The 26,518-nt window shown below is 36.5% G+C and overlaps 1 protein-coding gene across 1 annotated transcript; it reads left to right on the top strand.

Annotated features, from left to right (window-relative positions):
• The first annotated feature begins 401 nt into the window (after positions 1 to 401).
• LOC122300740 (pyruvate kinase isozyme A, chloroplastic-like) lies at positions 402 to 12,436 on the top strand. Its single transcript, XM_043111612.1, has 6 exons — positions 402 to 1,185; positions 1,346 to 1,436; positions 1,589 to 1,782; positions 9,401 to 9,522; positions 10,797 to 11,275; positions 11,730 to 12,436. Exons 1-6 carry the CDS (start codon positions 595 to 597, stop codon positions 12,029 to 12,031), a joined length of 1,779 nt encoding a protein of 592 aa, XP_042967546.1. The 5' UTR covers positions 402 to 594; the 3' UTR covers positions 12,032 to 12,436.
• The last annotated feature ends 14,082 nt before the right edge of the window (positions 12,437 to 26,518 follow it).

Here is a 26,518-nt window from a genome sequence, read left to right as displayed (position 1 = left end):
TCGGTAGGATCCATTTACCCAATTAATAATAATTTTTATTTTATGATTTATTTCATTCTCTCCGGTTCTTGTTTAGGCAAGCCGTTTTAAATGCATTAGTATTGAGTTAAATAAAGTTAAATTTTAGTTAAAAAATAATTAAAATATAAAATAAAATATTATAATAGGTTCAATAAATAAATAATGAATTTAATTTTTAACTATATAATTAGTCCAATTTATTAAATAAAAGAGACTAGTTAAAATTTAAAATTAATATTTTAATAAAATAATAAAAGATTTATTGAACTTATTATTATTTAATATTATAAAAATGATTAATTAAAATTTATAAAAATAAATTTTTTAATTAAATTTTAACTAAAATTTGTTGCTACTAATGCTCTAAAACCCCTTTTTATCTTTCCTTTCTCTGGGGCGACATCTTCGAAGCTCGAAGCACTTCGCTATCTCCGCCATTCTTTTTCTCTCTTTAAAGCTTCATTCTTTCAGTTCTCCTCCTCACTTTTGGGGCTTCGATTCTCTCTCTTACCCTCTCTCCGTTCGTCTCCAACAACCGCCAATTTCCATTCACCGGGGACAATCCCGGTCACCATGTCACAGTCTCTGCACCTCTTCACCCCGTCCACCCGGTCACCATACCTCGCTTATTCCACTTCGAAACAATGTTATCCCTACCAGAAACCCTCCTTTCCCATTCTAACTCGCCGTTTCCCTCTTTCCACCGTTAAGCTCTCCATCAGAGCCTCGTCCTCCTCCGATCTCGACCCCACCTCCTCCCAAGTCGTACTAGCATCCGATAATGGTAAAGGCGTCGTTGGAGGTGTTTTATCCCCCGCGATGCAACCTCCGCCATCGCAGGATTCGGGCTCCATCGAGGTGGACGCGGTGACGGAGGCGGAGCTGAAGGAGAACGGATTCCGAAGCACACGCCGGACTAAGCTGGTGTGCACAATCGGCCCCGCCTCGTCCGGTTTCGACCAGCTTGAGGCCCTGGCCGTCGGCGGCATGAATGTGGCGCGCATCAACATGTGCCACGGCACCCGAGAGTGGCACCGCGACGTCATCGAGCGCGTCAGGAGGCTCAACGAAGAGAAGGGCTACGCCGTCGCTATTATGATGGACACAGAGGGCAGTGAGATTCACATGGGTGATCTCGGCGGCGCTTCTTCCGCCAAAGCCGAGGTGAAGTTTTATTATTTTCATCATTATCATTTTTAAGCTCTAAATTCTATAAATCATGGTGGAAGATAGACACGGAGTTTCTTGGGGAGCCTTTTATTTAACATGTTTAGCACCATCTTAAGCCAAAAGCACGTTGTGATTGGTTATTCAATATTTGCAGGACGGTGAGATCTGGACCTTTAGTGTCAGAGCCTTCGATTCCGCTCTTCCCGCACGCACCGTCAATGTGAACTATGATGGCTTTGCCGAAGGTTATTATCGTTAAGAAATTATATCTTTTGATTCAATAAACATGCTGTTTGATTTATGAGAAATGATGATTATACTACGATTTTATTATATTAGGAACGTGTCAATTAATTAATTCATTCAATTTTCAACTGAAGTCTAATATGACATACAGACGTGAAAGTGGGAGATGAGCTTCTTGTGGATGGTGGAATGGTGAGGTTTGACGTTATAGAGAAAATTGGTCCAGATGTCAAGTGCCGATGCACCGATCCTGGACTGATGCTGCCTCGGGCTAATTTAACTTTCTGGAGAGATGGGAGTCTGGTGCGAGAACGGAATGCTATGCTTCCTACAATTTCTTCTAAGGTTGGTGCCTAAAACCTTGGGCCTTCAATCCTTTAGTTCGATCCGTGAATATAGATTGATAGTAGCATAATACATCTAATGTTTGATTTATTTGATAGGGTAAACTAAATATGGACAACATGTCAAGTGACTTGCTGAATTATTCAACCAGAATGCTTCTCTTTTTTTTCCCCTTGTTTGGAGTGATATTTTTGGATGCCTCAATGCTTTGAACACCATATGTCAATACAGGGTAGGGCTGTACACCAAACCAAAAAACCGGCCTACACCGACGGAGACTGACCGCCAGAGGCCGGAACCGGCCGAAACCGGCGAAGAATCGGTCGGCGGTCTAGTTAAATATATAGGAACCGACGTCGGCAGGTTCGGTTCGCGGTTCGACCCCAAGGAAAACAGTTGAACTGGCCAACATCAACTATAACCTCTTTTTTTTCCCTACCTATAAAGAAACGACGCCGTTTCACTCTAATGAGTGAAACGGCGTCGTTTAATACCCTTGACTGAGAAAAAAATGTAGTGGAACGGCACCGTTTGGATTACTGTTAGAGACCTCGGTCAAGTCCCTAGACAATAAGTCCACGCCAATGGTGGTCTTGTGATGTCCGAATCCTTATTTCTATCTTACTTGGTTATCGAGCAATAGTGGTCAAGATGACCACTTGGGTATGGTGTGGTTAGGTGTTTAAGCAAAGATGGGTGTATGGAGTGATGGAAATGGACAAGAGAGATTGTGTTGGGTTCAATGGTGATGGGCGCATGGCATTGGAGTGGGCTAGGGTTGGCGCCACTTGGAAGATGATGTTTAGGGTTTGCAAGATGTATGATGGACGGCTAGGATGGAGGTTTAGTGTTTTGGGAGTGAGAGGCTAGGGCTGGAGTCGTGCGCTGAATGGCATGCCTGGTGGGCATGCCACTATCCTTGTTGAAGTGTGGCTGGGTGGGCTGGAAGTGCTGCTCAAGGCCTTGCGCCGGTGCGTGCAAGGGCCATGTAGCCCACCAAGGTGCGCATGGGCCTGCGCACTGAGACTCACATGGGCATGCGGAGCCAGGCTGCGCTTGCAGGCAAGCTCTCACTCACCCCGCTAGCCCGCATTTTGGGCACTCTGTGTGTGCCACCGGGCGGGCAAAGGCATGCATGCATGCTGGGCGCCCCGTGCGTGTCACCCCACAAGTCAAGGCATGCTTGTGGGCTAGCCAAAGTGTTATCCTTGCCTCCCCAGGATAGTGTTGAGGCTTGGCCCGAGGCGACTTTTTTAGGGGTTATAACACTTACGTAAACAACGCCGTTCCAAAATGACATTAAACCAACTTACCCCCTTCCTTCTTCGTCGTCTTTTTCTTCAAGCTCCAGGGTTTCTTTTGTTTCCTCTACCAGAGCTTCATCACACACCCATGGCAGAGTCGTAGACGCTGCTCCTCCATCCCAGACGAAGCTGACGGCAAAACAAAGACCGCGCCGATGCTAGTTAAGATCGATGGAATTGGTTCTCTCTCCCCTAGTCGATCGGTTTCGGCCGATTGTAAGCAAAATTTTCCCACGTCGGTGGGGTTTCAGTTTGGCGTCGAAACCGATGCCGACACATCGATTTACAGCCCTAATACAGGGGATGTCAAAAAATCATATAGTGGCACTTACCCTTTTTTTCATAAATAAACAAATTATATTAATAAAAAAATAGGCATAGCCAGGTACAATAGAAAGAATGCCCTAACTAAGTAGGTGTAATAGAGAACCCCAAGGGGTTGGCCCAAGTGGTGAAGGCCTTGGTTTTGGGGTCTCATTTCCTTCAAGGTCCAAGGTTCAATACCTCATGGGTGCAAACAATCCTTTGGGGCCACACCCCCTGGTGAAAAGCCAACGATTTAACCAGTTCCGTGTAGGGAAACTTTCGAGAGTGCGGTGCACGGGACTGGGGTTTATTCTGCAGGGGTGGGTCCAAAGGGCCCTGCCTTGGAGAGGTTCCCCGACATAAAAAAAAAAAAAAAAAAAAAAGGTGTAATAGAGACAAGAAAATCATGAAGATCTAGGCCTTTTGTTTTTTTTTTTTTATAAGTAATATTAAAATTTATTGATGTAAAGAAGGCGTAAGCCGGGTACACTAGGAGTATACATGTGAATATACCTCTTTAAGAGTTAAAAATTGTTACAAGGAGGTGAATCTGTGGACCATCTCCTACTACACTGTGAGACAGCTCGAGGGTTATGGAATGAGGTATTCAGTAGACTATTTGCGATGATCAGCCTATGTTTTCTCAAGTTATCGATTGTGAGGATCTTACCCAAGGAAGCAGTCCACACAAAAAGCTGCTTTGGGAAGCGCCTTATGTCTCCAAAACCTCCTCCATGGCAACTGAATATGTGGCTCTTGTTTGAAGGACTTATAAAAAGAACAAACCAAGAAAGAGCCTTTACCTGCAGGTATCCACCACAACGTATCTTCATATAGGTTGCTCGATTTTATGGAGTACAAAAGGCTTCAAAATTGCTCATTTTCCAATCTTATGTAGCCTGACTAAAATTGATTGTTGCCCAGATAACTAACACAAGAGTAGAGTGAATTTGGTTGTATTTAAAAATAAACAATTATAAATCAAATACATAATATAAAATATAAACAAAATACGAAACAGCAATAAATATAAAGAATAAACTTAAGAAAGAAGCAAACTCAATATGTTAACGAGATTCGGCCCCACTGCCTACGTCCTCGCCTCAGGCTACCCCTTGAGGATCCCCAAATTCATTATTCAACCTCTTTCAGGTGGAGATAAAAACCTATTACACTTTTGAACAACACTGCTACAAAGGATCCATGTAGAACACCCTCTTCAATTGCAATTACCTTATACGTGGTGATTGAACTATTCATTGCGTAGAACACTTCCTACACGCACAAGAATTATACAGACCTTTTTACTGATACAAGAGCTGATAGTGCGTAGGTTATCAGAGAACACTCTTCAATGAGTGAAATAAGAACACTATAGCGCAAACTATATCTCTCTCAAAATGAATAATGCTTAGAGAATAGAGAATGAAAGTTTTGAATGAATGTTGCATGCTCTTGGTGTTGTGAATGTGAAGTTCTCATCAAAGAAGTTTTGAATAATTTTGAATACTGGACTTTAATATATAAGGATTATCAAAGAAGTTTTTATAAGATTTATATTTTTATTTTGGCATATATCTCAAGTCTTTTTGGTCAAAAACACATTTTTGACTACCAAAAAGTTTTTCAACATTCTTTTTTCGTACTTAAAGTTTTCAACAATATTTTCTATATCAGTTATTTTCTTATTTAACTTCAGATTGTCATCTTTCAAAATAATATTTTCTTTTTTTAAAACATCAGTTTCGTTTGTTAAAAAAGAGTTTTTCTTTTTCAAAATCGTATACTTGATATCCAATTTTTCAAATACTTTATATACATCTTCTAAAACATTTTACAATTCTTCATATAAAAGATTTTCAATATTATCAAAATTTGTTACCTCAAAGTCATCTTTAGCCATAAGATAAAAATTTACTTATTCTTCATTACTTGTTTCCCTATTTGAACTACTTGAATCATCATCTCATGTAACTTTCATTACTTTCTTGCCCTTATTTCGATCCTTTTTTAGTAAAGGACAATCTGGCTTGATATGTTCAGGTTTATTGCATTTATAGCAAATTAAATAGTCATTTTTACCTTAATCTTTTTTGAAAATTTTTTTGAAAGATTTCCTCGGAGGAGCTTTATTTTTCTTTATAAGAACCTCTTAATTCTTTTTGTTATCATCGCAACTTCTTCATTTTTGTCTTCAGTTTCTTCATCTTCATCACTTTCACTTTCGTGAGGAACAGTTTTAAGTGTCAAATTCTTCTTCGGTTTTCTTTCTTCTTCTCATCTTTTTAATGTATACTATTGGATGATAAATGACCCCAATGAGTTCATTCACTTCGAACTTCTTGAAGTCTTTAACTTCAAGAATCGCTGTCACTTTTGATTTCCAGCGTTTTGGTAGAGAGTTGAGAATTTTTATTTATATCTCTACTTTAGAATAAATTTTGTCAAAAGCTGTCAAATTGTTTATGATGTTAGTAAAACGAGTATACATACTAGAAATAGATTCATCATCATTCATCTTAAACATTTTATATTAATGAGTAAGAATATAAATTTTTGATTTATTGACTTGTGAAATTCTTTCATAAGTTATTTCCAAGTTATCTCAAATTTTATTTGTCATAGCGTAAGTCATTATTCTATTAAACTAATTTCCATTGAGAACATTATATAATAAATTCATAGCATTTAAATTCAATGTATAAAGTCTATCATTTTCATGATTAAATTCTTATTTTTCCTTTTTGACCTTTACTCTATCAACCATTTTTGCTGGAATATAAGGTATATTTACAATGCATTTCTAGATTTCTCAACCTTAAACCTGAAGGAATATTCTCATTCTAACTTTCCAGAATGAGTAATTGTCTCCATAAAAAAGTGGAGGCTGATTGCTAGATTGACCTTCACCAAATGAAACTACAATGTTAGCCATAAGATCTTAACTCAAAAGATGGTTAATCTTATAACAAAACTCTTGCTTTGATACCAATTAATGCTCAGATGACTAACACAAGATGGGGGTGAATTGGGTTATATTTAAAAATAAATAATTATAAATCTAATACACAATACAAAATATAAATAAAATACGAAATAACAATAAATATAAAGAGTAAATGTAAGAGAAGCAAACTCAGTATGTTAACGAGGTTAGACTCCACTGCTTACGTCCTCGCCTCAAGTTACTCCTTGAGGATTCCCAAATTCACTATTGAACCTCCTTCAGGTAAAGAATAGAAACCTATTACACTTTTGAACAACACTGCTACAAATAATCCGTGTAGAACACCCTTTTCACTAGCAATCATCTTACACGTGGTGACTCAACTATTCCCTATGTAAAATACGTTCTACACGTACAAAGGTTATGCACACATTTTTACTGATACAAGAGCTGATAGTGGGTAGGTTATCCAATAACACTCATCAATGCGTGAAATAAGAACAATACAACGCAAATTATATCTCTCTCAAAATGAACAAGGGTTAAGACTCAATGCTTAGAGAAGAGAGAATGAAAGTTTTGAAATATTCAAATAAAGCATTCACATGTGAAAGATGATAATTAATTATCTTTAATATTTTTAAAATTTTCAAACAAAATCTACTTTTTGCATAAGTCAAAAAGAGAATTAATCACTATTGAAAATATTTAAATAAAACATGCACATGTAAAAGATGACAATCAATCATTTTTAATATTTTTAAAATTCAAACTTTTAATCAGAATATGCATATGTGAAATATGACAATCAATTATCTTTGAAAATTTTTAAATTTAATTTTCAAAATATTTATGCATATGTGGAAACTGTATTTTAATACTTTATAATAAAATATTAATTTTGAGTTTTAATTCTAATTTCGAATTTTTAAGAGATTTACAACCTTACTATATGAGTTTTAATGTGAATTTGTTCCCTTCTTGCTCATACTTGGTTCTTTAATGTGCTTAACTTTATTGTGTAGACAACTTGAGTTTGAGACTCTTTTATTCTTTGAATTCATTTGTTATCATCAAAATCTATGTATAGATATACAATTACACGAAATTTGAAATATTGGATTCAACATTGATGTTCCATTGGGTTTGCTCCCCCGATATCACCATGACTTCCGCCACTGAAACATCTTTAGCATTTGTAACCCGGAAAAGTGAAGGAAATAAATCCTTTAGAGCACAATTACCATATCGAGCAAAATCTTTTGTGACGAAAGACCTCCCACCCTCTTTTTTATATGTTTCCACAACCTCACTACATACACCCCTCTCACTTCTTTACTACACCAGCCCTCCCTCCCAATAAGCCACAATATTTGCTGTCAATCACCAATTTTCATATGACTTCTGATTCCTTATGGTATCTCCACAACTATAAACCATTTTCCAAGTAACACCCGATTAAAAATTTTCATATTTCTAATGCCCAAACCACCATTAGAGATAAGGCTACATACTTTCTCCCACTTGACTAAGTAGATTTGAACTCCTCACACATTCCACCCCACAAGAAATCCGGTTCAAGTTTCTCAATACGAAACACCACACTTGCTGGGATATGGAACAGAGACAAAAAAACAAGTCGGTAGATTAGATAATGTACTCTTGGTCAGGGTAATCCTACCACTTTTTGACAGGTAAATTCTCTTTCATCCTGCTATTCGGTGCTCTACTTTCTCGATCATTGTATCCCATAATGAAGCCGCTCTCGAGGCGGCCCCCAATGGAAGTCCAAGGTAAGTCTAGGAAGCAGGGCAATCTTACACTCCAGAGTACTAGCCAACTGTCTTATATGCTGAACACCTCCAATAGGCACCATATCTGATTTGTACAAGTTCACTTTCAACTCGGATGCTGCTTCGAAACAAAGGAGAAGGGCTTCCAGTGCTCGAACTTGGTTATGATCTGCCTTACAAAAGATAAGAGTGTCATCTGCAAATAACAAATGAGAAATATTAATAAGTCCCCTATTCCGGATTCCAATCAAGAAACCAGCTACAAAACCATTAGCAGTTAGGGTCGAGGTCATTCGGCTCAACGCCTCCATCACTGGCTGTAACATGGATTCACAGTCAAGTATCTGCCATGTGAGTTGGTCCCTCATAAGAATCGTGTACTCACTGAACACTTTCTTTTTCTTTCTTTTTTTTCAGTTTACAAGTTATACTGCCACAATTACCAACTTCCCTATTTTGGCTGTAACCCTAAAGTTAGCATCTATAGGAACTTTTATTCTTTAACCATGGTATGTTCAATGTCGGTAAAATTGTGCAAATCCCCAAGCTGGAGGCGCTTTGGTTCGCAAAAGCAAATTGCACTCACAAAAGCGCACATTTAAAAGCATTAGACTCCATGTCTTGGATGTTGTTTTGACCTTTAAAAGCACCAAGTAGTCTTGATGAGACGCAAGACACAGGGTTTTTATGCTTCGCATAAATTCATTTCAAAAAGTCCACGCACATTCCACACTCACATATAACTAGGAAAGACCACTTCAGGGATGTATGGCACCGCCCATGTTTTTTTCTTCAGAAACTGGAGATGCATGTTCTGTTCTGTTTTGTATCGATGACTACCACTATCTGTTTTATGGATAGAAAACAAGAACATGTTCACTTAGGACTAGGAAAATAATTTGTGCTGGCCTAAGTCGTGCAAGCCTCGTGTAGTCCGTTTAGAACAAAGTGGATCCCATGATGAAAAAGTTATATAAATGCATTTTTTCATGCTGGGGTCCATTATTTCTCTAAAGGGACTGTACAAGACCTACACACCCTAGGCTTGTATCTAGCATTCCTCAAGAAGGACAAAAAAATTTTCCTGGTAAGTGTGCACATGCATGTTTCTGTGTGAACTTCACATTTTTATTTGTTTCTAAATTGATCGTCTTTATGCTGGATTACAATAGTCTAGGAAGCATTGTTCTCCATTTCACTTATCAAAAAAACATTGTCCTCCATTTAAAAATAGTGGTTTTATCTTATGCTCAAGTTTTTGTATGCAGGATTGGTTGGATATTGATTTTGGGATTGCAGAGGGCGTTGATTTTATTGCCATATCTTTTGTCAAGTCTGCTGAAGTGATTAATCATCTTAAAAGTTATATTGCTGCAAGGGCTCGTGATAGGTAAGCACATTAATTTCTATGTATAGTATTTTTTACTCGATCGTTATAAGTAATCATGAAAACTGTCCATGCTTCCCTTTTCTACTCTCTTGTCCCCCCAGTTTTGGGTTAGCAATGAGTTCATTGTTGGTTCTCATATTATTAAAGAAGAGAAATGTAGCACTTTTATTTAGATGGTTGAAGATTAATACTGCAATTTGCAACTCAGATCCAAGTTAGTTAGATGAATATTTCTCCTTTATCTTCATGTATTGTATTCTATTAGTTGCTGCCTTTATTTCTAAAACAATCACGATATTGTTTTTTGAGGGAAAAGGGACAGTACCCCGAAATTTTATTAATTGCCCTATTCTGGCGGAGGGATATCATAATACTAACAAAAGACTGGGGCTAACAAAAAATCCCAAAACTAAGGCTTTAAAACAATTCAAGAACAACCCAAGTAAATGCCTATACAGTGTCAAACAAGTAAAGGCGAGTAAAATTGTACAAAAGCCTACTGGCCTCCAAGAAACGGGAGGCCTGCTTTATAATAAAGCAACCAATCATCAATTCCTTTGGGATTTGAGAGAGATTAGGGAAAATACCATCTACACTAGTAGCACCCAAGTTGCTAGACCATCTGCAAAACCATTGCCCTCGCAATATGCATAGATATTTCCGCCAAGAAGTTCTCTTCCCAAAGGGTGGTAAAAGAATGCAAATCCTGGTGAGCAATTGGGAAGTCTTAGCACACCACCATAACCAACATGACCAGGATTTACCTTTAGAAGCAACATCAACGTTTAGCTTCACTGTTACAAGATCAGGGTGGGAGCTGCTTGACAATAATTGGTTTTCTAACTTTTAACAACTAAAGGAGAAATGTTGAGAGCATCTAGAACCACAGATGCATCTCTTTTTTCCACCATCCTTGGCTTGAGAAAAGGACTCAATTCACGCACCCATCTGAATACCTTTTGGCTGATTAAAACTGAATTTAGGCAGACCAGCATCAAACCGTGCATCATCCTTGCAAGTCATAGTTCCCATAGAATGAGTGATGGGATGAGTTGTGCTAAAAGTTTAACTTGATCATAGCCAGCAAAGAATGTCCACCAAGAAACAACCCGTCCCTCCAGCCATGAGATATCACATTCCCTACACCAAAGATATTAGAGAAATGGTTTCAAACCTGAGCAGCTACAGGACTCATAAAAAAATACATGACTAATAGTCTCCACAGATATTGTTAATATTAATGCTGACTAGGTATATTCTATTTGATAATGCAGTGACATAGCTGTTATTGCGAAGATAGAGAGTATTGACTCACTGAAGAACTTGGAAGAGATCATTCAAGCATCAGATGGAGCTATGGTAGCAAGAGGAGATTTGGGTGCTCAGATACCTCTGGAGCAGGTCCCCGCGGCCCAACAAAGGATAGTTCAAGTGTGCAGGCAGTTGAATAAGCCAGTCATTGTTGCCTCTCAGCTACTTGAATCTATGATTGAATATCCTACACCCACCAGAGCTGAAGTTGCTGATGTTTCTGAAGCAGTTAGGCAGCGAGCAGATGCTTTGATGTTATCTGGTGAGTCAGCCATGGGCCAGTACCCAGAGAAGGCATTGGCTGTTCTGAGAAGTGTCAGTCTGAGAATTGAGAGGTGGTGGAGGGAGGAGAAACGGCATGAAATTATGGAACTCCCTGATATTGGAACTTCCTTTTCGGACAGTATTTCAGAAGAGATCTGTAATTCTGCTGCCAAGATGGGTAAGCATTCTCTATATTTCTGTTTATGGATCTGGGACGTTAATTTTGTTCACAAATGTTCTATCCTTAGTCCCTTGTGTATATGTGCATCTTACAATTACAATTGTGATTTGAAAATCGGTTTATTAGCTGTTATTGTTTCCTCTTTCAAATTCATTACTTATTTATTTTGCATTTTCATGATATGTCCTCAAATTACGGCTATAAAGTATGTGAGCTAATGTCATCTAAAACAAAACTGATTTCATTTTCGTTAAATACCAAAGTATCCTCCCCCGCCCCAATTTTTTTTTTTTTTTTTTTTTCTATTGGGCTTCTGACCCGCCAGTGGCTACATTTCTTTGGAGGGTACCGGTCCTGCCTTACCTATCACTTTGCACTTGGTCAACCCTCTGACAATTGTTGCTAGTTATTTGTTAAATTTTCTGGGCTTATTTGGGTTGTCATTTTGCAGCTAATAATTTGGAGGTGGATGCACTTTTTGTCTATACAAAGACAGGCCACATGGCATCTCTCCTCTCACGATGCCGACCTGACTGCCCTATCTTTGCTTTTACTGCCACAACGTCTGTGCGGAGGCGTTTGAACCTACAGTGGGGCCTGATACCTTTTCGTCTGAGCTTCTCTGATGATATGGAAAGCAACCTTAATAAAACATTCTCATTGCTCAAGGCCAGGAATTTAATCAAATCAGGTGACCTTGTCATTGCCGTCTCAGACATGTTACAGTCTATCCAAGTTATGAATGTTCCTTGAAGACAAAATTTAGTTTGCAAGGGTAGATCCATTCTTCCAGATGGTATTACCTGTCTCAACTGTTATATCCTTTGCCATGGTTCCACAATCTAGTAAGCCATAGGAAGAAAAGAGTGAATGAGTAATCATGAATCAGTCCTTTCCTCCCTCCACTTGCCCCTGGATCGTTCCGTTGCCGCAACTATAGATTCAGTAGAATCTGATTAGTTTTATCATTTTATGCTACTTGAGCTTTGTATGGATCATTTTTCCCAAATGCACCTTTGTATGGCAGAGATAAATCCCCTAAACGTTTCATTTTTCAGCTTTGTGTTTGTGTTTACAAGGTAGTATTTGTATTCAGCTTGATATTTATATGTTTCAACAAAAAAGGTTTGGAATACGAATCAAGCATCTTTAAGGTAACGGAAGGTTTTTTAGCACTTTACAGTGCCACAGGGTAGCTGTTAACTCATTCTCATTGATATTGATTTAACCATCTTGTGGAATTTTTAAGGTAGTTAAGATGTGGATTTTAGTCCTGAGATTAGGATCTCCTGCAAGGGATGACATACCCATGTGTGTTTTTCAAAATACAGTAGAATTGGATCCACCTTAGGGCTGGTAAGGTCCTAAGAAAATATGGAAAATCATTACTCAATGAGTTGACTAACTATTTGTATATTTTGGATCATACTAAATTAGATAAATTTATAAATAGTTAGACTTTAATGTTTCTCTTCAAAATTATAATTTTCTTGTCCTTGGGCACATTAAAATTCAGTTAATTGCTCTTACAAGTTTTACCTGACGATATGGTATATCTAATTACGAGATTGTTTTTTTTTTTTTTTCAAAACGGTAGCGTATCTTGCTGTCGTCATTGCTTTAGGGCCTTTTTGTGCGGGTCAGGATCTGCTAAATAGTTTTTGGGCCTACTATAGGCCTTGCTAGTAATGGCCTTTTTAATATTTTATTATAAGACATTCGTTAGAAACAAATTCCTGAGGCCTTTTTCGCATCGAGAAAAATATACTCTTCAGAGTTTAGAAACAAACAGATATATGTACTGCAACTTTGCAAGAGTTATCAAATAGAATCTGGAACATTTCCGAGAAATAAAGCAAGAGTTATCAAATAGAATCTGGAACATTTCCGAGAAATAAAAAAATAATGTGTAAAATCAGTTTAATCTAAGATTAATGAATCTATTTTCTACGTATTTATATTTAGAGAAATGATACTTACAGTGATGAATATATAAATATAATATTTAAAAATAAATAAATAAATATGAATTTATATAAAAAAATTAATAATAATAAATTGTATTATTTTTTAAAACTATTAATGACGCTTATACTTGATGACTGGAGCATTACTATTCACGCATTTTTGCCTCTTCAGACTTCAAAAGTAAGAAACGATCCCCAGAGAGAGAGAGAGAGAGAGAGAGAGCTACGCATGACAAAGGTGCAGGCAGCAGTGTCTCAGGTGGGTAGCAGAACACCACTACTACGAGATGCCAATAAAAAGCCTACAACGAGCTGCTCAACCTTTTTCCACTTTAATCTGCAAAACTCCTATTCTATGATTACTTATTTTGTTCCTTCCTTCTTGTTGTTTTCTCTGTCCTTTTCTTTTTAATATTCGCCTGCATCTAAGAAAGTTAAAATCAAATTATAAACAGTCCCTTATCATCCTTTTAAATTGAAAAAATATATAAATAAATCAAAAGTTCTAAAAGTAAGTAGTAATCAATGAACTCTCCCACCACCTCATTATTTGGATTTTTGGGAAATGGTCTAAATGGATTGGATAGGTGAGAGAACAGGCAAATGACTCAAAACCACACACTTCTGGGTCCTCCACCTGCTTACTCTGCTTTCTTCACGGTGCAAGCTAGTGGTGTGCTCAAACTCTTATCACCTCCATATCCCCATAATTTAGGTGGGGACAATGGTGCTGCCCAATTGCTAATGCAACTTGAAAAAGGTTCTGAATGTGACAAGATAGCCTACACCTGCTACCCTTGTAATCAAAGATGGCTTAATCCCAAAGGTTAGTAAAGTCTACCTGAGTATGACATTTTGGAGCTGCAGATTGCAAATTTCAAATTTTCATAACAGGGTTTGAGATATGAAAAAGAGAATTTTTTTCTATTCAATTAAATTGGATGAGGGGAGATCATATCTCTGATGAAGTAGATCATAAATTGATCACTCAATGTTTTAATCTCTTGTTATGTTTTTTTTTTTTATGATGATTTTGTTTCAGTGCACCTGATTTCTTTTTTGCCTCATATGGGTTGTAATCAATCAAAATATGTGATGGATTTGTATATTTAAGAAATGTTTTAATCACAAAAAAATTATATAAAAATAAACATAAAAATTAATATAATTTAATATAATACGTTAAATTATAAAATTATTTTTATTATAAAATCATAATGATTATATTACTTCTCTTACTAATATTCTCAAACGGACCAAAATCATCTTGGGTCTATTCTCGAAACCCACGGCGGACCCAATGATTCATCGATGTGACTCCTTCAACCCACATATTTTAGAAATCTTATTCAATTATGTTTGTGAAACAGCTAATTATGCAATTAAATATTTCAAATAAGAGATCATTATGAAACACTTGATCATGCAATTATCTTAATACAATGACCTAAACTTCAACATTTTTTAAGGAAATGAGAGAGAGAGAGAGAGAGACTCTTGTCATGTTTTCTGGTTTTGACACAGAAAAGCAAACTCAAAACAAGAATACAACCAGTACAATCTCCAAAGAGTGGGTTGTGGTGTTAAGAGGGACAGAGACAAAACCATCATTTCATTTAGTAACTTTTCTTATCAAATAACTTTAAGTCCTCATCAGCCATCATCTCCCATGTAATAAGATTAAAAAATCAACAGTTCAAACACCAACTTTGTTGTAATTGATGCAAACACACAGGTAATAGCTCTCTCATTATCATTATTCTTTCATTTGGGTCTGAAAATATTTCTTACTAGAGAGATTCTCCATGAAGCAGCTCCTCATCATGGATCATAATCCAAAGTCGCTTTCTACGTTGATTTACTTTAACAACTAAAATTTTCAGTCTAAAGTTGCTTAATAATAAGATCATGGCTGCTTCCTTGCCATATTATTCATCCATTAACCTTTTTTTCCTTTTTCGAAACAAACAAATAATCATTAGTTAAGGGGGACTAGTAATTCAACAAGATTTCAATCTGTTAGTAAATGGATGCCCCATAACTTATGTAGTGTCCGCATGAGTAAAGAAGTTATAAGCAATTAATTGACTCATCATCACTAATAGTTAATTAACTATCAATGGCTAATAGTTAATTGACTCTCAGCCGCTAACAATTAATTAATTTATAGGAAAATTAATTACCACATAATCAAAAACTCCTTAAATGAGAGTTTTCGTGTGTTTATAAAAAAATGGCACAAGTGAACATATAAAAAAAATGCCTCTCCTCTCTCTACAATTTCTTAGAACAACTTTCTTAAACTCTTGATTTTAAAATGTAGAATTATTTTAAAAGATTCTAGTAACCTCCTAAGTGACATAGAGATACAATCACAATAATTTAACACGTGCCGTAAAACAAGCAAAAATTTGGACTTGTTGGACTTCCACTTAGCTTGACTTAATTCAAATTAATCTTATATATTATACACAATCCAAATGCTAGACTTGTCAATATACCGATTATGATACAGTTAGACACACTAAATAAATTGGCCATCATACTTTTAGAGAAATTTATACTTTTTTGCACCCTCAAATTACCAAGAACTGATATATATTCTGCATTCTAATTCAAATATTACGGCTGTTGAGATAAATGAAAAATAGATAACACAGTATGATAGATCTTAGTGGAGGGTGCAAAGTACAAAACTTAATTGTTTGAGGGTATAAAGTGTAACTATGCTTATTATTGATGACAAATATAATAAATAAAGAAGACCAGAAAGATTATTTTTGAGGCCCTATTAATGTGGTTGAAAAATATAAACATTGACAAGGCAAGCAAAGCATACATATATACATAGAAGATAGGCACGAAAGAAAATAAACATGTCAATCACTTCATGTGGGACGGGGCCTATGTGAAGTATCATATATAGGTGAGTGTACAAGGTTACATCTTCATAAATATTATTAAGCAAAGTGTTGGCTTGCTAGTTTTGATAATTTAAAGTATAATTGCAAAAGTACTTTCAATAATTTGAGAGCGTAAATATATGATAGCAAAGCAAAACGTAGCACAAACATGTGAAAAAAATAAATCTCTTCGTGTGGGACAGACCCATGTGGACCGTCGAGTTTTTATTTGTAGTTGAGAATTAAGGCTACATTATCATAGGCACCAATATTGAGATGAGAGCAATATATTTTTTTTATGACAAGGTATTCGAGAACTTTCACTATCCTATATAAGGCTTTGGTTCTCAACTAATCATCGAGGTAAAAGACGTCTCCGCTAGTAAATTTATCACCTTCACCAAAATGTCTTGTTCGCAAGGATCAAAGATCAACTGGGAGCAACTCATCTGTTAGGTCTCCTTTCAATGCCTTTTTCATCCAGATTGAAATCTCTGAGGAGCCTTTTAACCTCACGCTCAGAATGAAAGAGCGAGATATATATAGAGTTAAGTAGGTATTTAAGAAACGAGGCGTTTGGTAAGCCAACATGTGGGTCTTTTATCAATGATTATACAATAAATGATCATGTAATTGTAGTAAATGTATCACATATTATTTAATAGAATATAAGTGAGATAGTAGTATAGTTTATAAAATTTTCCATACAAGTTGAGAGAGATCTCTTTAACATCTGCACCTATTTTGGCAAGGAGAAATTGTGGATCTACCGATGACTTGAATCGATATTTTATGTTTTTTTATTTAATAATTAAAGAATCATGTTTAATGAATTTACGATTTTTTTAATTTATAAAAATATTTAAATGGATTTAACAAATGTGTAGAAAAAGAAACCAAAAAATAAAATACATTGCTCGATAGAAAAATTTGATAAAAGTCTTCGTCGTCCTAACACCACTCTTTGGCTTTTCATATAAAAGAAAAATCTAAACAACTACTCATGTAATGCTACGTATGAATATCAAGTCCGAGCCAAAGTTTCTTAATTGATCTCAAATAGGGGGAAAAAAAAAACACTTTTTCTTGAAAAATTTCTTTAGGATTGGGTGAGATTTTATCTAGAAAAATTATATTAATAAGTATCATACACCACACACTATTTTTTTATTATTTTTTTAATTTGTTTCTCTTATTAAATATGTAGTATATGAATTATTAATAAAATAATTTAATTATTTTAAGAAAAATAAAATTAAATAAAATTAAAAAATTAAAAAATTATATAATGTATAGTATATAGACTTATAAATAACAAAATTCTTTGATCTAAGATTATTTATGCTAAAAAGGAGAGAGATATGTAGGGCTTGTATGAGATATAAAGATATAATACAAAATTTTTAAAAGACAAATTTATATAATAAATATTTTAATTTAAATTATTGTTCTAATATAATTTTTTATATAATAAACTATTTAAGATTATATTAGAGTCCTCAAACGAGCAGTAAGATAAGAGTGTTTAGTTTCGTTTAATTATATAAATATAATAAAATGAGATGAAATAAAATATATTTTAATATAATTTTTTAATATTAATTTTATATTAAAATTAAAAAAATAAATTATTTATTATATTTTATATAAAATTTTAAAAAAATTACAACCAATCAGACCCTCGAAGATCATATTTCTAAGTGAGACCCACGAAAGGGCGTAGCTCTGTTGTCCAGCTGGCCTAGTGGCAGAGGATGATTATGATGATCATCATAGCCCATGCATAACAGCAACTGCTGCAGTTGGTTTTCCAAATCCCGAAAAAAATAAAAGGCTCTGCTCTGATAAGACTTTCAAACGTTAAGTACCATCACAAGTGGAGAGGGGGAAGAACCTATGGATTCTGACCCCTCGTATCCAACACCCTCATTTTATAAACCCTCCATCAGGTGTACTGACTTCCATGGAAAATGACGCTCATCTACTTTACCCACTTGCCCATATCTTCCATCTTCCAGTCCCTTCTTCGGCAAATTCAAAGTACCTAGATCCTGATTTGTGGTCTATTGTTTTTGAGAAGTAAAAATCTAATCGTGAGTATAATTGTTGATTAATATATATATTAATTTATTATAATTAATTTAAAAATAAATTTTATTAAAAATAATATTAATTTAAATTTTAAATATAAATAAATTAATATTAATATATAAATTAGTACGTGACTTTATTTATATATAATAAAATTCTTTTAAAAAATATTAGATGCTGAAGAATTTGTAGGGAGTGGATATATTTTTTTTAATGATTAAGAAAATTTTTTTAATATTATTATGAATTTTTTTATTTTTTTTAAATTTAAAAATATAAAAAAATGTTGTAAAAACAAAATAAAAATAAAAATTTCTAAATCGAGCGGTAGCCCGTAGCTTTTGAAGGATCCATTGTTTTTCTTTTTTTCGTTTTCACTCCATTCACTGTGTTGAAACTTTGGTTCCAGACAACCTCTCCTTTGTTCTTGTATTTCTGATTTTTCTAAATTTATAGGAGTGCTATTTATATAAAAATATTATATAAATATAAATTTATAAATTAATAAAATTTTATGTGATTCATTAAATATATTTTATAATAAAAATAAATTTATAATTTGACATTGTATTAAGGCAAATCAGTTCATACAAACTTAGCTAAAAAACTTTCCATCTATACGTTCTGTTCGCTCTGCTAGGGTTTGAACCCTTACGTGGTTTTGCATGGCCGCCGACGGGGTTTTGCAGCCTCCGGCTGGCCCCCATAGGTCCTTCGCTGATCTGGTTTCGGTCGTCCACAGCCCCTACTTGAGATGGAGGTGGCTTTTCGTCCTCCAAAGATAGTAGATGGAGAAATCATTTTTCACTTCTCGGCAGAGGAGATTGAGCGCACTGCTACCCCTTTCCGATATTCAATGGTGATCAAATTCCTCCGCCCACGACCTTCACTTGATGATATCCGTGTGTTCATTCGATCTAGATGGGGTCTGTCCAGCATACCAGTCGTCTCCTCCATGCAGCAACCGCACCATGTTTTTATCCTGATGTCCAACGAGGAAGACTTCAATAAAGCACTTTCAAGAGACTCTTGTGACGTTAATGGTTGTCCATACCGGCCTTTTGTCTGGAAAATCAGATTTTGATGAAAGCTTTGAGTCCCCTTTTGTTCCGGTTTGGGTCTTTTTACCAGGACTTCCTCCAAATTTTTTCCATGCTTCAATTCTTAAGGTTTTGACAGCACCGATTGGGAGATTCATTCGCCGTGATAATTCGACGAAGTGCGCAACCCGAACAGATGGAGCAAGGGTGTGTCTTGAGGTTAATGCATCAAAGGATCCTATTCTACACTTTTGGATAGGCAGTCCTGGTTTACCTGGAAGTCGAAGGCAAGGGGTAGTGTATGAAACGTTGCCCGCTTACTGTTCTAACTGCAGATGCCAAGGCCATAATTTGAAGACTTGTCGCCGAGGTAATGACCAGAATAAAAAAGGGAAGGGCAGCTTGGTTTGGGTTAATAAAGTTGTCAAAACAAATATGGAGAAAGAAAGGTTTAAAGTGGAAGAAATAATTCCTAAGCCAACTAAAACCGATGGCTTTACAGTGGAAGAAATAAATGCTAAGCCGATTGAATCTGATGGGATTGCACCCGGTGTCAACACTGTGAATGCCGTAGGAGGGCTTTCGGCAAGTGAGAAATCTGGTGAGAAGGAAGCAGGAGGATCTTCGGTTATTGAGAAAATTGTTGAAAATGAAGCTGGAGGTTCTTCGGTTGCTCAAAGTCTGAAATGTGTTCATGAGGAGGTGCAGAATTTGATCCAGGACGTGCATGAAGAAGAAGCAGATTGCAGAATTTTGAGTGGGCCGGATGGTGTAAGTGAAGGTCAGGAATCTGATATGCAAGTAGAGATCTTGGGCCTGCAGGGTGCAATACAAACGCAGCACGTCCAATTCAGTGAGGTGCAGGAGTTAGAGAAGGGTCCTGTTTTGGATTTTAATGGACATCAAACGGATTTTCCTAGGCCGGTTTTGGGGTCTTGTGAAAATGAGAATACCGATCTTGATAATTTGGAAGGGCCTAACGTGGTTGCACAAAGGGAAAAACTCAAGGTTGTAGATGAGGAAAGACATACGGATATGATTTATGTTTCCCATTCCGATCAAGAAAGTGATAGAGATAAATTAAAGGAGGACATGAACAAGGACTACAGCACTGATTCAGAGGGTCCCAAAAAGCCTGTGGATAAAATTAATAGAAGGAGCTCCACCAGGGCGTTAATTCGCCCTTCCAAACTTAATTTATGATTAGTCCTTTTATTTTCTGGAATATTAGAGGTTTTGGCACTTCTTATATGCGGTTGAGGAAAATTCTAAAAACTTATCGCCCTAATATTTTAGCTTTGGCTGAGCCTTTTTTGTTAGAGGATAGAATTCCACTTTACTTGGGACGGCTCAATTGTGATTTCTTTGTCACTAATGAGGTGCTTGGAGGGAAAATTTGGTTACTTTGGAAGTCGGGGGTGTCGGTTCAATGGGTTGTAGGCTCTAACCAGTTTATTACTGTGAAAGTTGAGGAGAATGGTCATGTTTTTCTTCTCACCATTATTTATGCAAAGTGTACTCAAATGGAAACGAAAGCTCTTTGGGCGGATTTGGAAACAATGAGGATTGCTAGTATGCCGTGGGTCATTTGCGGGGACTTCAATATTATTAAAGATGATTCGGAAAGAATTGGTGGCCGTCCTCGACCTTTTACAGCCATGGAAGATTTCAATCAGTGCATTCATTCTTGTGGCCTTATAGATATGTGCTTTAAAGGCCCGAAAATGACCTGGTGTAATGGTCAAGGCGGATTAGCTCGCAGTTGGTCACGGTTAGATCGTTGTTTCATTGATACTAACTTTCTTAACTCTTTTCCTAATGTTTTTTATCAGGTTTTGGCGCGTACTACTTCGGATCATTCTCGTTTGGCTATCCAATTTGGGGAGGACCCGTTCAGGTATGGTCCTAGTCCTTTTCGCTTTCATTTTATGTGGACTGATCACAGTGATTTTTATAGTTTTGTGGAGGGGGTGTGGAAGCGTCAGAGCCTTGGTCACGGGTTAACAAATTTGTCCTTTAAATTGAAACGGGTAAAGGTGGCTTTAAAAGAATGGAATAAGAGTGTTTTTGGTAAGACTGGTGTGATCATCAAGGATTTGGAAACTCGTATTGATTATTTGGAGAATTGTCTTCACAGCTCGTATAATGCTGAGGACGAAAATGATCTGTTGGCATCCAAGCTGGAACTTCTAACCTGGATGGATAGAGAGGAAACCCGGCTTGCCCATATGGCCAAGAAGAGTTGGCTGAAAGATGGGGATCAGAATTCTAAATTCTTTCATGCTTACTTGAATGCCAAGTATCATCAGAGAGTGCAGGACATGTGTTTGTCAGATGGTACTTCTTTACACACTCCTCTGGACATTCATCAAGCTGCGGTTGATTATTTTGATCAGTTTCTGGGTCATAATTATTCTCGTGTTTTGCCTGATTTAAGTGAGCTTATTTCCCCTACTGTTTCTAATGAGGATAATTTGGCGATTGGTAGAGCTCCCTCCTTAGAGGAAATCAAGGATGCTCTTTTTACTATTCCTATTGATAGTAGCCCAGGGCCGGATGGTTTTGGTTCTGGTTTTTTCAGAGTCTGTTGGGATTTTGTTAAAGATGATGTTTTTGAAGCTATTGTCGAATTTTTCCATACTCATATGCTTCCTAAAAGCTACACGGCTTCTTATATTGTTTTAATTCCTAAAGTGGACAAGCCTTCTGGCTTTGATAAATTTCGCCCTATAAGCCTTTGTTTTGTGACTTATAAGATCTGCACTAAGATTATTGTGACTCGCATGACTAGCTTGTTTTCTAAGATTATTTCAAAAGAACAAGGGGCCTTTATCCCGGGTCGCAGTATTTTCGAGAATATTAGTTTGACTCAAGAAATGGTTCATTCTATTCACAAGAAGTCGATTGGGGGTAATGTCTTGGTTAAGTTTGATATGTCTAAAGCTTATGGCCGAGTGGATTGGAATTTCCTCTTACATGTTTTGATGCATTTTGGCTTTTCTCCTACTGTTTGTGATATGGTGAAGGCTTGTATCTCTTCGCCTTGGTATTCGGTCATGATGAATGGTACTCCTCTTGGGTTTTTCAAAGGAGCGAGGGGCTTAAGGCAAGGTGACCCTTTTTCCCCTTATTTATTTATTATTATGCAAGAGGTTCTTTCTCGTCTTATTAAGAAATCCTTTGAGAAAGGCAAGATTGGTACCTTCACTCAAGCTAGAGGGACTCCTATTATCTCTCATCTTATGTATGCTGATGATATTATTATTTTTGCTAATGGTAGCAAGAAGTCGATGAGAGGTTTGATGGAGGTGTTGAACACTTATGAGGTTTGGACGGGTCAAGTTCTTAATAAAGAAAAGAGTGCCATTTTCTTTTCTAAGAGAATTCCTTTATCTAGGAAAAATGCTCTTTTTAACCTTACTGGGTTTTCAGAGGGTCTTTTTCCTTTTAAGTACTTGGGGGTTCCTATTGTGACTGGTAGGATGAAGGCCAGTGATTTTAGCGAGTTATTGGGCAAAGTTAAAAGGAAGATTGCAGGTTGGAAGATGAAAATGCTTTCTGCTGGGGGTAGAACTATTCTTTTACGTCATGTTTTATCTAGTATGGCCACCCATCTTCTTGCTGTGTTAGATGTACCCAAAGTGGTGTTTCTTAATTTGAATAAGATTTTGAGTTCTTTTTTTTTGGGTGATTCTGAGGGAAAGGGCCGTAGAAAATGGATTTCCTGGAAGCATATTTGCACTCCCATTGATGAACGTGGCCTAAGAATCAGGGATTTTGGAGATGTTCAAAGAGCTTTACATATGAAACTTGCCTAGAGGCTTATTAATGGTCAGTCTCTTTGGACGGATTTTTTCAGAGGTAAATATGTTAAGGGACAACATTTGTCTATTTTGGACTCTACTAAAGGGACCCGTTTTTGAAGATCCATTGTTCGTAATATACCGACAGTGTTAAATAATTCTAAATGGATTGTGAAAGAGGGAAATATTTCTTTTTGGTATGATAATTGGGATGAGATAGGTCCTCTCAATAGACAATTTCCTGTGATTGACCATCCGTCGATCAAGATTAAAGAGTGTCATATTGAGAATGGATGAGATATTTCTCTTTTGACTAGGTTGGTGGGCCATCAGAAAGCTTCTGAGTTGCATGATTTTTTGGCCAGACGTAAGAAGGGTCAAGATGTGCTAGTTTGGTTGAAGGATAAGGATGGCCACTTTACTACTAAGAGTGCCTGGGATTGTATTAGGATTAGGGCGCCTCCTTTACCTTGGGCTCAGTGGATCTGGCACCCTAACCTTCCTAAGAAGATTTCCATTATGATGTGGAAGGCGATTAATAATTGCTTAAGTGTTGATAATAAGATTTAGATGGTAGGTATTCCAATGGTTTCGAAATGTAATTGCTGCCAAGAGGGTCATACTGAGGATTTGAATCATGTTCTTTGCACGGGGGAGTTTGCTAGACACGTGTGGCGTTTAGCGGCTAGTCATTTAGGGGTTCATATGGCTTCTTTTTACACTTGGACTGAACAAATAAATTTTTGGTTTCGTCGTGCGAGTAAGTCCTCTCAGGTGCATATTATTTTTGGTATTCTTCCTTCTATTATATCCTGGAAACTCTGGGAGAGGCGTTGTAAAGCCCGGTATGAAGAAAAGGCCAATACGGTTGAGTCAGTTTGGCATGCTATTAAATTATGGCTCCGTCGTGTTATGGATCAGGTTATGAAAGTCTCATCTGTTTCTACTCGAGATATTGATATTTTGAATAGATTGGATATCCCGGTTTTGAATCCTAAACCTAAGAGAGTTCGTGTGGTTAGATGGACTCGACCTCGCCAAGGCTGGGTTAAACTTAACATTGATGGTAGTAATCTTGGAAATCCTGGTCATTCTGGTGCAGGGGGTGTTATTAGGGATGATAATGGCAGACTGATAGTGGCTTACTCTGTCTCCCTGGGTCATGGTACTAATAATTTTGCTGAATTTCAGAGTTTACTGGAAGGAGTGCGCAGGTGTCATACTCTTGGTTTTTCTCGTGTTCAAATTGAGACTGACTCTCAACTTTTGGTTAATTGGATCTAGGGGTGGCAATATGTGACACGACCCGTTAACCCAACACGAACACGACACGATAAAAGCGGGTTAGGGTTTAAGCTTAACGGGTTCGGGTCAAAACGGGTCGACCCGTTAAGACACGATTGCTTAACGGGTCACTAACGGGTCAACCCGTTTTGACCCGTTAAGAAAATCAAATTTACATCTATACCCTTAAAACTAAAATTCAAAAAACTAAAACCGGAACCCTAAGTTCCTAACCCAAAAAGGCAACAATATCCCACGCCCCAGTGCCCCACGGATTCCCATTTTCCCACCTTGCCCATTTCCCACGCCGCCCGCCCCACCCCCTTCAGATTTTATTTTCTGGTTTTTACAGTCCAGACTCACACACTCACACTGCCAGCTGCCTCTCGCCCTCTCCCCTTCTCAAGCCGTTGCCGGTGTGTCTTGGTCTTCAACGGTTGAACGGAGCAGCAGCAACAGCGGCAGTGCGGCACAACCTCGGCCTCTTCTCACGCCGCCCCCCTCTTCATCTTCAACCCACGCAGCAGCGGTCCACGGCAGCAGACGCCACGCCCACTTCTCAAGCCCACGGCCACATCCAGTTTCAAATCTTCAAAGGTAAATTTTTCTGTTCCAGATTTTTATTTTCTCTAGTTTTTCAGATCTCTAGTCTTTTTTTTCTCTAGTTTTTCAGATCTCTAGTTTTTTTTTTCTTTAGTTTTTCAGATCTCTAGTTTTTTTCTCTAGTTTGAGCTAAGATCTCTAGTTTTTTGCTGAGTATTGTTGCTGAGTTTGGTTAGTTTTATTTGGTTAGTTTCATGTGCATGTTTATTAAGAAATCGAATCTGTGATTTTATTATGTTGGACAGTCCAATTTGGTGTGAGAACCTCAACATACATAATTTATTTTCAGAAAAATATCGTTGAAACCAATTTGGATACACAGTTTGGATACACAGTTCGGTATACACAGTTTGGATACACAGTTTCTTGCCTCCTTTTCTTCTAGTTTGGAAAAAGGTACTACTGAAAAAAATATATCATTTCTCTTCACTGATCTCTCCATGTTCAGTTTGCTCATGCGACATGATAAGGGAATTATATATGAATATATAAGAAAATTTTTTGAATCTTAATTTCTTGATATTTTTTTTTTCCTTTTGCTATTTTCCAAATTCCATCATCTTTGATTCTTTTCATCAGTTATAACAAAAGCATACATAATAGAGGACCGAATTAGTGATAAAATGGTGGATCTTTTCACCCATATATGCAGTAGTACTAGACATCATAGACACGTCAACAAGTTATATAGCTAGCCAAAGGAATTTTCAACGGAATTTTCAAAAAAAAAAAAAGGAATTTTCAACGGATGGTATTGAATTAGAATAAAATATAAAGTATTTTGATCATTTCGCTTTGGTCATATCTTTGGCCAATTAACAACAACAGCTTTGGTCATATCTTACTAAATAAAAAAAAAATTATAGCATATAGGAATTTCTTAAAAAGAATATAGAGCTGTTGAGAGTATTTATATTTATATAATAATATGTGTTGATGTATTTTAAAATAAAATTGATACAGAAATTTATTTATTTACTTTAAATCCTACGCTCTCTTTCTTTATCTATTCTCTAGAGAAATAATAAATGAGCTTCTTATTTAAAAATTTCGAGTGGTTGCAGTTTCCAGCACTGCCTACCTCCGTTTAAATGAACAATTATTAGAACCACAAACCACAACAATCTCGTCCTTATTTGGACTGAAAAAATTAACATGGGTCAAATCAATTCATCAGACAGCTTTCTTATTATCAAAACTACATTCTTAATTCTACTTTTGATGGCCTGTTTGTTGGTAGAATTGAAAACCCAACTAACCAGCTTTAATTGTTGACACTAGGTATGCTTTTTAATATACTCATACAGTCATACAGTCATACTATAATCTCATTTAATATACTCATACAAGTCATACTAGAATATCATTTAATATACTCATACAAGTCATACTAGAATATCATTTAATATACTCATACAGTCATATTGTTGTTTCTTTTCAGATGAGTTCGGCAGCAGGTGAAAATGATGATTTGATTGATTTAGACTAGTTTGAGTCAGAAAGTTTTCAAAATGAGGAATCTAAAACAAAACGAAGGAAACGGTCAAAC

This window comes from Carya illinoinensis, chromosome 2 (genome assembly GCF_018687715.1).
Source record: "Carya illinoinensis cultivar Pawnee chromosome 2, C.illinoinensisPawnee_v1, whole genome shotgun sequence".
NCBI lineage: Eukaryota > Viridiplantae > Streptophyta > Magnoliopsida > Fagales > Juglandaceae > Carya > Carya illinoinensis.
The sequence above is the reverse complement of the archived record's forward strand: the minus strand, read 5'-3'. Positions and strand labels throughout refer to the sequence as shown.